This window comes from Mya arenaria, chromosome 9 (assembly GCF_026914265.1).
Source record: "Mya arenaria isolate MELC-2E11 chromosome 9, ASM2691426v1".
Classification (NCBI taxonomy): Eukaryota; Metazoa; Mollusca; class Bivalvia; order Myida; family Myidae; genus Mya; species Mya arenaria.
This window is the reverse complement of record NC_069130.1, coordinates 70,687,218-70,703,115: the sequence shown is the minus strand read 5'-3', so window position 1 is coordinate 70,703,115 and position 15,898 is coordinate 70,687,218. Positions and strand designations below refer to the sequence as shown.

Here is a 15,898-nt window from a genome sequence, read left to right as displayed (position 1 = left end):
AGTACGTTGCCGTATAATGTAGTTGTTGAGAGAACATAACATATATGTTTTTGCAAAATAATGAGTGTTATTTGAAACCGTGTTTGGCCTAAGAATTCTAAAAAAGATCATGAATGCTGGCATTAAAACAAACGAGACATGGCTGCTTGACGACACAAGTACATTCATTCCTCAATTTAAGCCAAAAAAAAACGTGAGTAATGATATAATTGCCAGTTAATAGTCTGTTGAAAAGTTGTAGGATAATAAAACTTAACTCGATATACTTAAAGCACATATTTATGCATAAAAAGTTAAAAATTCAAAAGAAAACGACCTTTGGAGTTCTTACTTACTAGGGTGTCTCAACCGGAAATTCGGAATACCGCTTAAGATTTGGAGTACAATTCAGAATACCGCTTAATTTTGAACTGTCGTCCGGAAAATCATTACATTAAATTATAACATCAAATATTGTATAAACGAAGAGTGAGTGCTTTTATTCCATACATAATATTTATGTATATGTAATTTATTCCAAATTAGTTTTAATTAACGCATAAAGAGACGTATATAAATGTACCGCCAGTGGAGGTAGGGTTAAGTGAAGCCTTATATTAAATGATGTAATAAGATCGGTTCTTGGAATAATGACAGCTAGTGTTATATTCCCCAGCAGTTCATATTTACGTTGCTTTAAGACATTCAATGCAAGCACGATCTCATATGCGGTATGAAAAGTACTACAAATATGATTTACATGTATATATAATATCAATCATGGCGGACACTTATGGGAGCCACAACAATGGGTATGCCTTGTTAATAAACGTTTTTCTAATTTTCTAATGGAAAGAAAAAATCAACGTCGACGTCCATTTTCAACTAATTGGCACTACAATGGTAGACGCGTGGGAGCATTTTCAAAGCATAACAGAATGCTTTGGCTCCAAAGATTGCCCGTCAAGTAAACGAGAAGTGAAGTGTGAGCATATCACACCCGAACATATAGTGCTAGTATATATAGTTTTTATGCATTTCAAGAAAACCTAGGACATCCATACACAACAAGGCTATATGACAGCTTAGCTTCACCAAAGGGATATACAAAATGTATAGCAATATCAGTCTTATGCATCCGCCAATAGGATTGCCGGACAGATTCCCATTTATATCATTCACAAGAGCTCTGACAACCAAAGTTCCTTACAGTGGAACCGTCATGTTCAGCCAATGAACTGGCTAATAGGCACGCATTACATACTAGGCTTAAGCGTTAAGAATTTTAACTTTTGCGGGTGCTACACACTCACTGCGGCAGATTTTGTGTTGGCAATGTGTCAGCAAATAAGATTGTATTCTAAGTCAGTTTGTTATCTTGAAGTAAAGTCTTAATAACTTAGAAGGGTTCGTTCGCTACGCCTACTCCATCCATTCTTACTCATTACGATTTTACTTTGTCCTCTAACTATTACACTAACCAGATTACGGAAGGGCCAACTCTCGAAATAGTTCGTGTGTTCTTCGAAAACGTTGCCATATTGACGGCTTATTTGTAAATAAGTCAGTTTATTACTGAAAGAAAATAATTTAAGTTAATATGTTATAGTTTGGAATCCGAATCCAGTTTGATCAAGGAGTGGAATCCGGCGTACCTAACATCATCACCTAGAATATAGCACCCTGTCCCTTTACTGTAACGCCTGGTGCTTACTGTTTTTGTTCAGTGTTATAGCGTGCGCGAGTCCATATGCAACATGTGAACTAACGCGTACTTTCATTTCAGCGGAAGTACATTTCTCAGAGAAATTCGCATTTGTCTCAAGTTTGAATGCGAAAATGATCTTTTATTTCTAGATTATGCAGCAATTTGCACACAAAAAACGTCTTACAGTTTAAATTGATGGAAGCAAATCACTTCCTTGCGTGTTTGAGCGCAGCGCCTCAACAACAATTGCCTGTAACGAATAACAACAGAGTTCACAATATCATTGATTTATTTGCAAGGTTTCATCTGGAAACATGCACATAAAGTGACACTCACGTATGTTTTACAGCACTAACAATACACGAGTTTCCATCTCGAATCAATCTTATTGAAAACTACAAAATGCTGAAGACGTAATGAATATCTGAACAGGTTCTGAAACAAATGCGTTACAAAAGGAGAGTCTAAACAAACTTGTGAAAGAAATGTTTGCACCTTAAATTTAAAACTGTTATTCAATCAAGATTTCACATTCATACTTAGTTATTTAGTCATTAAAAATATCCTTTCAATATAAATACAATACAGTATATTTCCTGAAATATTGTGAGACAAAACACAGTGGTATGTGCAATATAGTATTGAACGCCTGTGTTAACTAGAATTTCAACTTCTCTTGTATGTGTGTATGCAAGGAAAACCATGATTAAGCACACAAATAGCAACACACTTGCAGATGAATAGCAGTATCTAGGTAACTTATTATGAAAAAAAATGAAAACCAGGTTATCAGATGAAAAAATCATTTACTTCGTATTAAACATATTCCACATATTGAGAAAATACAGTTACCATATCAGCACTAACCCATTAAACCTATAACCATCATAGGGGTTATGTTTGGTCTTCTAAGCAATTTAGTTGGCATACCAAAAACAGTAGGCCCTGTATGTGATTAAATACGAATCCTACTGTGTGATACTATTGGCAATACCTTTGGCGGAGGCATGGACATAGACACCCATATATCAATGAAATGAATCTATTAATTTGACAACTATTTTGCCATACTTGAATTTATACCAGAGCTTAACAACCAGGTGCCAGCATTTTTCTTGAGTTGGGGATTTCTTAATAGTTAGGCTCTACCAAATTGATTCTATCTTTGATGTCAGGTTCCTATTTCAAAACCTGTATTTACTGGCAGGCAAAGACAAACTGCCATTGAAAACATATACCGGTAACTAATTTTCAAAAAAGAAAACTTCATTTTATTTTTAATTGTACAGGTTGAAAACTGAAACTTTTCTGCCCTATGAGACTAAAAATACAATCAATCCGGCAGAGCTAAATAACTGAGAGTCATAACTAAACATGGATTTAATGTGACATTTTCTACCCAGGTTCATGTACTGACCAAAAATTATTTTTTTGCACATTATCACAAACGCTATTATGATACTTCATTTTCTTCTTTGAAAAACAACAACAGATAACCTAAAAAGGGTCGAAAAGTTATGTTGATGTTACAATAACAAAGGATAAAACAATAAGCATTATCTAAAAAAATAAAATTGAAAGAACAATAGGTTTTAATGAATTCATTAGAGCGTTAAAATAATTAAATCAGTTCTGATTTGGTGCCGATTTCAATAATAGCACTACACACCAGTACAAAAGTAAACATAGACTCTCTAAAAACTAACAAATCCGTAAATATACATACAAGTGTAACTATAACATGACACAATGTAAATGACATTAACTACACACTATGACAAATGATACAAATTAAAATACACACTGTTACCACTTGTATTATCTGCTTTCAGGTGGTTTATAGAGATTTATCAGTTAACTAAAAATGAGATTTTGTTATATCAGAAATAAGGCTATGATGGCATATGATTTGGCGCACTTTTCTGAAAAAATACAAGTAACTGCCATTTTTATATCAATTGTTAGCATGATACAAATAAGAGAGTGGTTGTTTCTGTGCACAGTCACACTATATTTAACCAAGTGTTTATGCAATAAAAGAGCCAATGATCTTTGGTACATGTAAGTTGGACGCTATAATATCTCTCATTTACTACCATCATACCATAATTTACACATAAATGCCTTAAACTCAAAACTTAGAGCACAGAATCCCACTTGATAACCACACGTTACAGAATGGATATAATCAGTTACTTGGACTATCATTCAGAGTCTTTTTACTGAACTATCACATAATATTTCAAATGAACATTTTCCAAAAATCATTAAATGCATTCTGAATGAGAAATCATGAAACTATGGAAAAAAACAGTCTAAGGTTTGATTTTTTTTTTTAAAGTTACAATGTACAAATGATTTTTTGTTTATACATGTTTTTTTCTCATAATTATTAGAAAAAAATCTTGAGTTAACTTATTGACAGAACATGTATCAAACTTTGAACATAAAAAGCTTTGCTGTATTTTTTTTTTATTGACAGTTAACTTATTTATAATCAGATCTAAAAAAACTAAGAATTAATTGTCACATGACCACCAAAACAATACTAATGTATGTGAAGTTTGTTTATACAGAGAAATATGATTACATATACAATATATATTCCAAATATATATCTTTTCAAGACAAATAAGCTCTTATGAAAATGTGTTCCTGACAATGCTATGTTTCTCGTGGTATATTTCAATGAAGTAGTTACAATGAGGTTTGCAGAACATGGTCATTCATCTTTATGAGAACAGTAAATAAACAACTGGCCATACCTTGTGAGGCCGAGCCAAAAATAAACAAATCGTATACAACTGGTAAATTCTTTGGTTTTATCAAAGTTAGCCAGAATAGTTGCTCATTGGTTAATAGTTATCCAATAGTTTCTATTGACCAATCAATGACCTAAATGTGCAAACTAGAAAAAAGTTAACCGGTGGACAACTTATAAAGAATTGATTGTGCTCCGTTAAAGTTTGGTTTGAAAATGTGATATTATATAACAAATAATTCTCTCTAATGTATAAGTGTATATATGATGACTACATGATAATGTTAGACACTACACAACAGGATTATTTCACACTCTGAACACATTAAATACTAGTATAACACCAGAAATAGATTTTAACACAATTAATCTACAGTGATTTTTAGACTTATCAACACATGCTTAGTTTCACACTTAATGTTTTTGGAAAACTTAATGTCTTTTTAGTATGTGGTCTGTCTAGGATAATTCGGTGGTTGCAAATTCTGTTTGAACAAAAGGCAGGAAAGCAAAGATCAAGGTTCTCAAATAATTATCTTATACGAAAGATGTGATAAGAATAATTTAAAAACAATAAAAAGTGACACAATTAAAATGGGACATTTCATTTTGGCTTGGACAAAAAAGCCTGAAGATCTATTTTAAGTTTCATATGTTAAGAGCGCAAGCTTTGTAGGAATATCACCAGCTGCATCCAACCAAGGTTTATGTTTTAAATGAATTTCAAGCAGAGTCTAGCTTGAAATTTAAAAAAAATGTAATATTTAACTGCTTCATCACCTGGGCACCATAAATGTGTTTTAAGTTTAAACTTTTTTTTCTGAAGAAAGTTATATAAACGTATACTAAGTGACTCTCTATATGTTGAGCGAGGGTGTGGTCTTGTGTTGTGGGGGAAAACAGAGAAATCCCACTTAGTGACCAACAACCAAACTGTAACTCGCCTTGGTAAAAAGGATGTGTGCTTATACTATACTAGCTGAACAAACCTTGATTGATTTTAATATATTCATTGAAATTACGTGTACATGTAAAACCGCAATTATTTTTTTACCTTCCAGGCAAATGGTATTATTGTTTTAATAAAATGTACTTGCCACTTACTCTTAAGACTAAGAATTATTTTAAATATTTGTAATGGAAGGGACTTTTCGTCAGAGTGTGCCTTTCTGCCTTTAATATAAAACAGCAATTTTACCAGTTAACAGTTAAGTACTATCTACCTATTTGACCCTATTAAAAAGAATACAAATAATATATTCATTGATCAGCTTTGATTATTCTCTCTGACAACACATGAATTGTCACATATTTTTACTTAAGATGAAAACCTCCGGAACATTTTTTATGATAGAAGTTTGTTACATGAAATAATTCACTTATTTTTTAATAATAAGCACATTCCACAAACAGTGAGATAACTCATAAAAACTAAATAACAGTTCCAATTCAGTATCATACATGACTTTTTGTACCACTAGGAAATGTGCAAGTTATTTTTGTTTTCAAAAATTCTGTTTTTCCAGCCACAAAGAAATACTTATTTTTATTAAAGAAGGACAATCACAATGTTGTGTATTCCAACTTCATATCACGCAAGGTGTTCCCCTCTCTGCTCCTTTAATCAACATTCCTTTCCTTCCGTGAATTTCCTATCATCTCCCATCCCCTTCTTCTTTACCAAGCTATAACAATTTTATCTCCATCCCATCAATATCATGATGACATCTATCCTGTACTTCCACCATTTCACTATAATCTCCATCACATGTATTTCAGCAATCCTCCTTTTTTCATCATTCCCATATTTATTTTAGCTCCATCCCTTACATTTTATACATCCTGTTTTTTCGTTATTTCCCCTATTCACACCCACAGTTAAAGTGTGCGTCACTGTCTTTCAGCGCGTTGTAGTTGGCCCCGACACAAACAGTGTGGTACCAATTGTCACAATCATCACACTGAACCTGAAAGCGTGAATGTGAAAAGTTGAATTGATTGATATAACAGAAAAGAAAAATAATCCAAAGCATGTATTAACAAGAGCTGTCATAGGACAGTCTACTCAAGTATATGCCGCTTTGTCTTAGAAAAGAATGCATTAATGACGTAATATATATCTGTCAAAAACATCAAGATATTGACAGTGCACATGACTATTTTGCTGCATTGTATGAGGTACATAACTAAATAGTAAGCATGATTGATAGTAGCATATTAATGAGAATATGAAAAACAATGAAAAATAATCATAGCAAATTTAACCAAACTTAAGTCAATAAAAGGCCATATTTTCAATGTATATAGGAAAATATGTTATGTGTCAAATTGTGTGATGGCCTTAGAACAATTGTGTGAAGTATGAAGTCCATTGAATGAAGGTTATGGGAGATTTGAGTTTATACCACTTTTTTCCCCAAAACCTTAAACCAACCTTCTAAGTTGATCAAGGGCCATAGTCTGTGTTTAAGATATTAATAAGTTATGAAACCTAATTGTGTGATGGCCATGAACAATTATGTGAAGTATGAAGTCCACTGAATGAAGGGTATGGGAGTTATATTAAAGTAAAAATCCCAACTAGAATTTAAACCAGAATCACTATGTGCCCTAAGTTTCTAAGTCAATCAGGGGCCATAATGTTATAAATGAAAATGCCATGTTGCCCTAAAACTTTTAGTAGTATAGCCCTCCTAAATGCCCCTTATTCTTCGAACAGTCGAGCTAAAAGTCAACTGTCCATGTAATTAAGACTCACATTATAGCAATAATTTTGTTTTATTGTATAGGAAAATGCAGTAAAAAGATGCAGTAAATCAAACTATGACTTTATCTAACCAACCATTCTCGTCATATCAAAACACATTTTTCCCGTAACTATGACCTACCCAAGAGGTTTTCTTCTTCTTTGGCCGTTTACAGTCAGCGGCATCACATTTATCATCTTCATACCACTCCACACCAGGTTCAAGGTCAGCTGATGGGGCAGGGGGGTCAGGCAGAGCCGGGGTGGAACTTGCCATGCCACCCCTACGTTTCTTCTTACGACCCCCAATGGCTGGCACATCATTTTTATCTTCATCATACCAGTCCAAATCAGGCTCAATGTCAGCTGTTGGGGCAGGGGGCCCAATGCCTCCCCTACGTTTCTTCTTACGACCCCCGATGGCTGGCACATCAATTTTATCTTCATCATACCAGTCCAAATCAGGCTCAATATCAGCTGGTGGGGCAGGGGGGTCTGGCAGGGCCGGGGTAGAACTTGCCTTACCCCCCTTGCGTTTCTTTTTTCGACCCCCGATAGCTGGAGCGTCATTTCCTGAAGAGTGCATATGATATATTTACATGTCATGTTTATAAAATTGTATTTGATATTTGGTTCATAGTTGCTATTTTACACATAACACTACAGATTTCTGCAATGATGTAAGGTTAAAATGAAGCAAAGTTGTATCATTAATAAAATTCAGATCTTATCATTAGAGAACAAGCTGCAATGTTTTGCATAAAAAGTACATGTATGTATATATTCAAAGGCAATTTCTATCTTAATTTTTGCAAACATGATTTTGCCTCATATCAAGTCAGTGTTTCTACCGGGATTGACAAAGAGCATGCTATTTTTTCATTAGACTTAAGGTGTCACTGTTTACACTGTCCTAAAACGGCACCCTCGCACAATGTGAGCATTATCACTGATAAAAGCTACCTACTAATACTTTGTATCAATGCATACCATTTAAGTATAAGGCAGACAAAACTTGAAAGATGGCTATGACAGGGTTACTGTCAGACAAAGAAGACTATGTCAGTACCGGTTCTTTTGACTTTCTCATTAAAAAGGGCAAGCAAACAAACCAATGCGTTTTTTCTTGCCGGGCTTCAGTTTAGCCATAGGTGGTGGTTTGGGCCGCTGATCAGCTTCTGGCTTGGACTCTTCATCTGCAAGTATTTTGTTTTAATAACTGACTAATAATAATTTTAAATTTTTTAAAATTTTAATTCTTGAAAAAATAAAAGTTCTTTAATTCCTTTATTGTATATTTATGAATCGTAATGAATTTAGATTTACCATACCACATTTTACTGCAGATTCAACACTATACCATGGATGGCCTAGTACACAGGGAAAAAAAGAAACTAAAACAATTTAGTATATTAATAAGATCTATAGAAAGCAGGCAATAAATATAAGCATATTCTAGGGAGAAGAACTACTGCATTCTGTCTATTATTGTGACATTCTGTTTTCCTTCACATACCTTCTTCTGAACTGTCTGATTCTGAATCCACCATTTTCTTACTTTTTACTGGCTTCTTTTCCACACTGAAACATTAAGTTGTTGTTGTCTTTTCAAATATTGCTAGCAATAAACAGACATGGAAATCAGACATTTGGATAAACAAGCCCTATTTCTAACGCAAGTCCTGATATCAAGCTTGGAAACTATTTGACCAGATTAAAGCTACCATACACATTCTAAGAAGCTGCTTATGGTGGTCGGTAAACTATGCTAGGGTTTTAGCAGAAGAGTTGTGGAAGGTGCTGCACTCTGTTCTATTTTGTAAGCACTCATTCGCCTTAAGACACAATACAATAGAATTAAATGTTTCCTTTGTTTTAATTAAAACTAAAAATATGATTATTAATTCATACAAACTTGACAAACATATTTGGCAGTTTCATCCTGATACCAACTTCAAATAAGCACAATTCCTAACATTTAATGTGAAATTCATCATGTTCTAATTCTTCACAGCCCTACACAATGTGCCCTTTTCTCCTCAAGTACCCTGTCCCATTTTAAATAATTGTAGGAATAATTCATGCTTTTAAACTAATAAATGCCTTGAAATGATTTATGCTAAAACCCTGTTTATGCAAAACAAATGTGTCCATTAATACATAGTTTATTCAGTAACATATTGAGTCTGAGTAAAATGCTATAACATGAGTGAATCTGTTATCAATAATATGTTCTACAATCAAGAATATATATTATATTCTGTCAAATTTTGTATATTATAGATATTTAGAAACATTTTAGAATTTAGTTTTCTGAGCCCCAGTCTCGAACTCAGACTCAAGACAATAGTGCATGTATACAGCCCCTGGCTTCCAGCACTGTTCCAAAGAGTAGTAGGAAAATGTAGGATCATTTTTAGCAGCAGAAATAAGGATCTTTCTTTGATAAAGAGTAGGAAAATATAAAGAAAATGTAGGGTTAATACCAGAAAGTACCAAGCAACATTAAAATGTAGAATTTAAGAACATTTCGTAACTTTTTCCACCTCAGTACGCAATGTTAAATGACATAGCCCTATTTTATTGCAAAAAACACTGTACATGTCAGCAATTTTTTTCCATGATAAGAAAAGGAAAATTAAATTTTGAACTATTATAATAACATTACGGGCAGGTTTCATTTGACCACCACTTTACCTTGGCTTTCCACGTTTTGCCACTTTCTTCTTAGGTTTACGCCGTTTTTCCATCTCTTCTTCACTGTCACTCATATCACTGCTACTCTTACCACTCTTTTCACTGTCCACTTCATCACTTTCCTGAGCAGGAACAGTTTCAGAAAGCTTCAAACTGCCTGCTGAAGTTTTTCTCTTCTTGTTATGAGTTGCCTCCCTTTGTGGAGAGCGACTGGTACTGTCAGAGTTACGTTTCCCTGAACCTTTACTATGGCTGCTCTTGGAATAAGAACTGTTCCTGGAAGTGTTTAATTCATTCTCTGACTGAGAGCTGCTGTCTCTACGAGCACGTGAGGAGGATTTGTGTGTTTGTGACTGAGATTGTTTAGATTTTGAGCTGTTTTCACTTGATTGAGTGTTATTAGGGATGTCACTTAGGAATAAACGGTCTGTCTGTTCTTTCTTGAGATCTGGGGCTGAATCCAAGGAGTCCTCACACTGAGCATTCGGGGACGACATACTCTCTGAGAACATTTCTGATGTCTTTGAGCTTTTTGGGGTTCTAAGAAACTGGAAAGAACGAAAAAGCAATCGTTACATTATTGGTTCAAACCGGCTTTTCCCCCATTATTACTGATCAGTTTTAGATTAACAAACATAATACAAATGTTCAGTTTTATCAATTATGCAAAAGATTGATCTACAGAATTCATTTTTTTCTAAATTTGACTGAGCTGTACATAATTAAAAAAAATAACTATTTTGAATTTTATTCTATCAGCATTATTAATATTTAAGATAATGAACCAGTCTATAAATTGGTAGTTTATTGTGCTGTGACTGATGAGATGAAACCTTGAGGTTCAATAACATTTGTGTTTGAGAATATTGAATATTGAAATTGGACATTATTTGTGATCAAATGAAATCTTTACTTAAACCATGTTGTAGGTTTCTCTGCATAGATGCCTGGTTGGATCTTGAAGCTGTTCACATTACTAAATGGAATCTTACCTCAAACTCTGATTTAAAATGCTCAGTGACATTGCCTTGGCTGGATCTTGAAGCCGTTCACGTGACCAAATTGGATCTTACCTCAAAGTGAAATGTAAGTTGCTCAGCGTAATTGCCTGGATGGATATTGTAGCCATTCACATGGCTAAATGGAATCTTACCTCAAACTCTGATGTAAGTTTCTCAGCGTAGTTGCCTGGCTGGATATTGAAGCCGTTCATATGACTAAATTGAGTCTTACCTCAAACTGAAACTCTGATGTAGGTTGCTCAGCGTAGCTGCCAGGCTGGATCTTATAGCCATTTGTGTGACCAAATGTGATCTTATCACCGAGCTCTAAAATACACGTCTTGTGGGTCTGCAAAAATAGAACATATTCAACCTGACGAAACTTTAACATGTATCAAACGCTTCTCATGATTTAATTCTGATGAATAACAGACATTTTAGTTTATTTTCTGGCAGCCAGTTGGTGAGTAGTTCTCTGTTTCAAGACTGAGGTTCATCTGATTCTCATAAATTAAAATAAATAAATGTTCAGCCACTGCTGTTTGCTAAATATACCCTGTGGAAAAAACATCTAAGAAAGAATAATAAAGACTTCCTTTCATTGCAAACTCACTTGTCAACATTCGGCAAACATAAATCCAACCGTTTAACTACAAATCTGATATAAAAAAAACCCTCTTGATTCAAACCTTTTTAATATTTTAAAAAATAATTATGTTTTTCACAAAGAAATCTCTTCTATTACTCACTCTGATATCATTGATAAAGGTCCCATTCAGGCCCTTATCTGTTAGAACAAATTCTACTTCTCCATTTTCGTTCTTTTTCCCAAAAATTTCCACATGAGAACGTGAAATGAAGTTTTTCAGCACTAAAGAGTCGAGATAGAAGTCGTTATGTTGACCCCGGCCAATACGAGTTAGACCAAGCTCCAATCTGAAAAATAAAATGATGATCTTAGTTCCAAAAGAAAGTATAATTTGGGGACCTGAAAAACTGAATCCATGCAAAGGGGGAGGGTGGGGGCAATTTATTTTCTAAAGTTAAGTTTGCAGTTTATAAGTAACTCATTTCTTAATTATGCTTGATTCAATTTTGCCATGATTCAGAACCATTAACAGAATATTCCTTTTTAAGAAATGTCACTAAAATAATGATACTTGATTGGGAAAACCCAAAAAACAGTGAATATCATCAATTAACAATTACTGGTTGACAGTACAAACCCGCACAGTACACAAATCCCAATCACCTGTTAAAACACACATTTTTTTTGGTTATTTACGGCGATCAATAATATGACGATCTAGATCTATACAGAAGCTTGCCTCAGCAACACTTGTGAAGTATTGTATTGTTTGGTTGAGTTTTTTTCCTAAAAGAGGCCATCCACTATTCTAACTTCTAGCCCACTTAAGGGTCAAAATGTAACACACGGGAGAATGACGTCACAGGACTTAGAGCACATTTTTTGGGCCTCTCAGTTATATTGACCGACATTTAAGATATTTATTAATAGAAATCACGCTTTTCACTTGCGCTTAATAAACAGCTAAAAAAAATGTATGTTGGCAGATTGGTGGTAAATTAAGATAGCAATATCATTAATCATTATTTCATGTACATTTACAGGAGTTAGACTTTTGGCAAGATATTACAAATCAAGTTTTTTTTTATGTTATTAGGTTGTTATCATTTCAGTTCAAACTAAAACACTCATATATCTCTACATCATTTCCTATAATATAAGCAAATTTTTTTTTAATGGTGTTCGTGTTTAAGGTGTTCAGGATTTGTGCCTCCGTAGAATAAGTTGATGGGTGATTGACTGTCCATCAAATTACATAATATAATGATTTTTGACATACCATTTATATGATTGCAAATCTGTGCTTTAACAGATGTTAACACTTTAACCAAATATGTTTTATACAAACTTATAAGCTCGGGGTTTCCGCCAGGAAATTCATAAGGCATGTTGGGAGGTGCGGGTTTGGGAGGGGTGTCCCCTCCCGACGCTGATTTTATTTTTATTTTCGTAATCAAAATGGTGCAATTTCCTGCATTTTAAACATGTTTACAGTTATGTTCCTATAATTTAGAATAACCAACTCAAGTCCGATTTACATTAAAAATATTTGCGAAAAGGTTTAATTGTTACTCTTCATTTATTATTGGTATTTCTCTTGAGTATTCCGACAATACAATATCGACGGTATTGATCGTATACCGTATTGATCAACTCATGTTTCGTTTAATGCGGGCCAGTGCTCCAGCCAGGATTTGAAAAGGGCAGGGTGCTAGGTTAAAAAGGGCACTTTCAATGAGCCTTGATCAGGCACTTGCAAGGGCCAATGTTGAATTCTTATTGTGTATTTGTTGTAATTACTTTCAATCCTAATAGTTGGTTATGAATACCTTACCTGTTTTCTTTAATTTAGTGTCAAAACTATTTATATTTATTATTTTCATACTTATTTCTGAAAATTGACTCTGTCAAACAAAAGGGCACAGCAGGGTGTAGTAAAGGGCAGCAGTGTGCTTGAAAAGGGCAGCGGGGTGCCCCACCCTGCTATTTAGGCCTAGCTGGAGCACTGATGCGGGTATTATTTATATTGACACCGTTGACATCACAGCAAAATGTGTAAAACACACTGTCTGCATGCTGGAACACAAAAGAGCCCAGAGCAAAGCGACTGCTCGTGGGTGTATTTAAAGCTGCAACAGCTAATAATTTACAAGCCGGGTCGGCTAAATAATAACTAAAAGGGAATGTTATGAGTATTTTCAGATTTATTTACCTTTTTTAAAATAAATTAAAAGAATGATAAAAAAAATCAAAGTTTAATAATAAGCAACACAAAATATAACTTTACACAAAACTAAAGACGGGAACGCGACTCAATTACATACGACGACATAGCATATAACCCTTGTAAACACAGATATCTTAACACGGTTCTCAATTTCAATTTAATAATTGGTAAACAAAAGAACAATTAACAAACCGACTCGGGATCAATAAACAAAATAAAACGACACATATCAATTAACACTTATTGTTTACTTTGCATTCATAGGTGATATTAGGGATGAAGGTCGCAATTACAACATTGGTGTTTTTCACACATTCTCATTTTGATAAAGAATAGGAGGAGTTTGGTTAATAGCAGCGTTGATCCTCACCGACACGCCTTCATGCTGTCTTCGATCCTGAATGGCTGAAACAAATGCCGTAATAGTCCCGACACGCCTTCTGGCTGTCAGTCAACCGTTGCAACAATTGCAATCGCAGCGAAACTGCGTATTGTCAAAACTGATGATTGTTTTGATAAGGATTAAAGCAAGTCGGCATAATTAACACGTGTCGGTAATTAGCCTTGCCAGTGGAAGACACGTCGGGCCTGACAAGCCATAAAGGCCTGGCGGAAACCCTGAATGTACTACATCAAAACTCGCCAAGATCATTGTATAAAATTTCCTTAGGTGTTTGGATAAGGGCCATAATAACCAGAATAAATTTTGTCTTTTTGGCATCTCATTCAATCATAGGAAGTTTATTTTTTTAGATAAAATATCCAATAATGGTCAAAATAGGCAACAAACCTCATCACATCTGGTACTTTATTGCATGTTGCTGTTGGACCAATGCGGACCAACTGGTATACATAATCGTCTGTCATTGTGAATCTGCTAATGTTAATAAATTGTTATCCTTGTCTGGCTTTAGATGAACTTTTTTTTAATCGGCTGTGTACACTGCACCTCTCACCGCCGCTCGGGCGGTTTTGCTACCTTTGATCACTATATGCAAAGTGTTTAGTCTATAAAAGTTAACTGGGTATTAAATAAAATTGCTTGAACAAAAGGAATAAGCACAAATGTGAGGAATTGCACTAAATTATTGACATTTCCAGAATCTGTATTTCTTGTGTAGACTGGTTTACAATTAGATAAACTACCGACAAGAATACCGCCATAATTTATGGGCTACGTTGCACTAAAACAATTTGACTAGATGCAGGTTATCTGGATAGGTCCATTTCCCAATATAAAAAAATGCATGACTGTTCTCACTTAGCTGTTTAGTCGCTAAGCCATAATTTTCCCCTATCTCCTCGAGGAATTCCTTGCACAAGATACCATGTGAGTCGTACTTCTCCCACAACTCATGTATGCGTTGTAAATGTCTGAGTATACCTCCCGCCTATATTTCTTCCAGCACCTCTCCTACTAGCTGGGATCCCTGGAGTGGAACCAGCTTCGCCTACTTCGGTAGAAGCCTACGATAAACGTAAAATTGAAGTTTCCATCGTCCTTCTTTGACGTTCATGCTACGGTGCCATCCCAAATAAGAAAATTAATGTATAATTCAAATATACATTTGTTTTATATAATGAATGATAATGAAAAATGTAAGCTTTGACTCAATGTACACACGGATTTAAGCTTAAATTTAAAACGTATGTATGTTAGTGTTTTTGTCATTTTAATATTTAAGCTAACCTTCGGTATCGTTGATTGTCCGGACCGTTTTCCTGTAGACAGACACCTTTTATGTGACATTCATGTGTATATTAGCACTTTCCAACTAAAAAATAATCAATGATCTAACAATTTGATACGCTGTCGTATACATATATGTTATACTAAATGTCAAAATGCATTCAGTGATATTAACAAATGTTCATTATATTTAAATATAAAATCACTAATATACCAAACATCCCCCCCACAACACTTGCACAATATAAGATAAACAAATAGAAAATTATAATATAACATTGCAATAATATTCATTAACCCTTTAATACAGCTACATTTTAATTTAACAATATTGCATATGCATAAGGATGGTTATTATTGCATCATATAATAATGTAGAGATAAACATGGGTTGGGTTACAAGTTACAAACGACATTGGAAATCGGACCTCCCTGCAATTTATAATAATTATGTCTGGATTAAATAGTTATGGGGTGATCATTTTGCATTTATAGGCAAA

At 34.2% G+C, this 15,898-nt stretch overlaps 1 protein-coding gene across 1 annotated transcript; it reads right to left on the bottom strand.

Annotated features, from left to right (window-relative positions):
• Positions 1-1,958: 1,958 nt before the first annotated feature.
• LOC128203242 (uncharacterized protein C01G6.5-like) lies at positions 1,959-14,817 on the bottom strand. The gene is made up of 8 exons (XM_052904552.1): positions 14,499-14,817; positions 11,642-11,828; positions 11,125-11,241; positions 9,892-10,439; positions 8,711-8,775; positions 8,307-8,390; positions 7,337-7,767; positions 1,959-6,415 (listed from the first exon to the last, which is right to left on the bottom strand). The coding sequence occupies exons 1-8, from the start codon at positions 14,573-14,575 to the stop codon at positions 6,311-6,313; spliced, it is 1,614 nt and encodes a 537-aa protein (XP_052760512.1). The 5' UTR covers positions 14,576-14,817; the 3' UTR covers positions 1,959-6,310.
• Between the last annotated feature and the right edge of the window lie 1,081 nt (positions 14,818-15,898).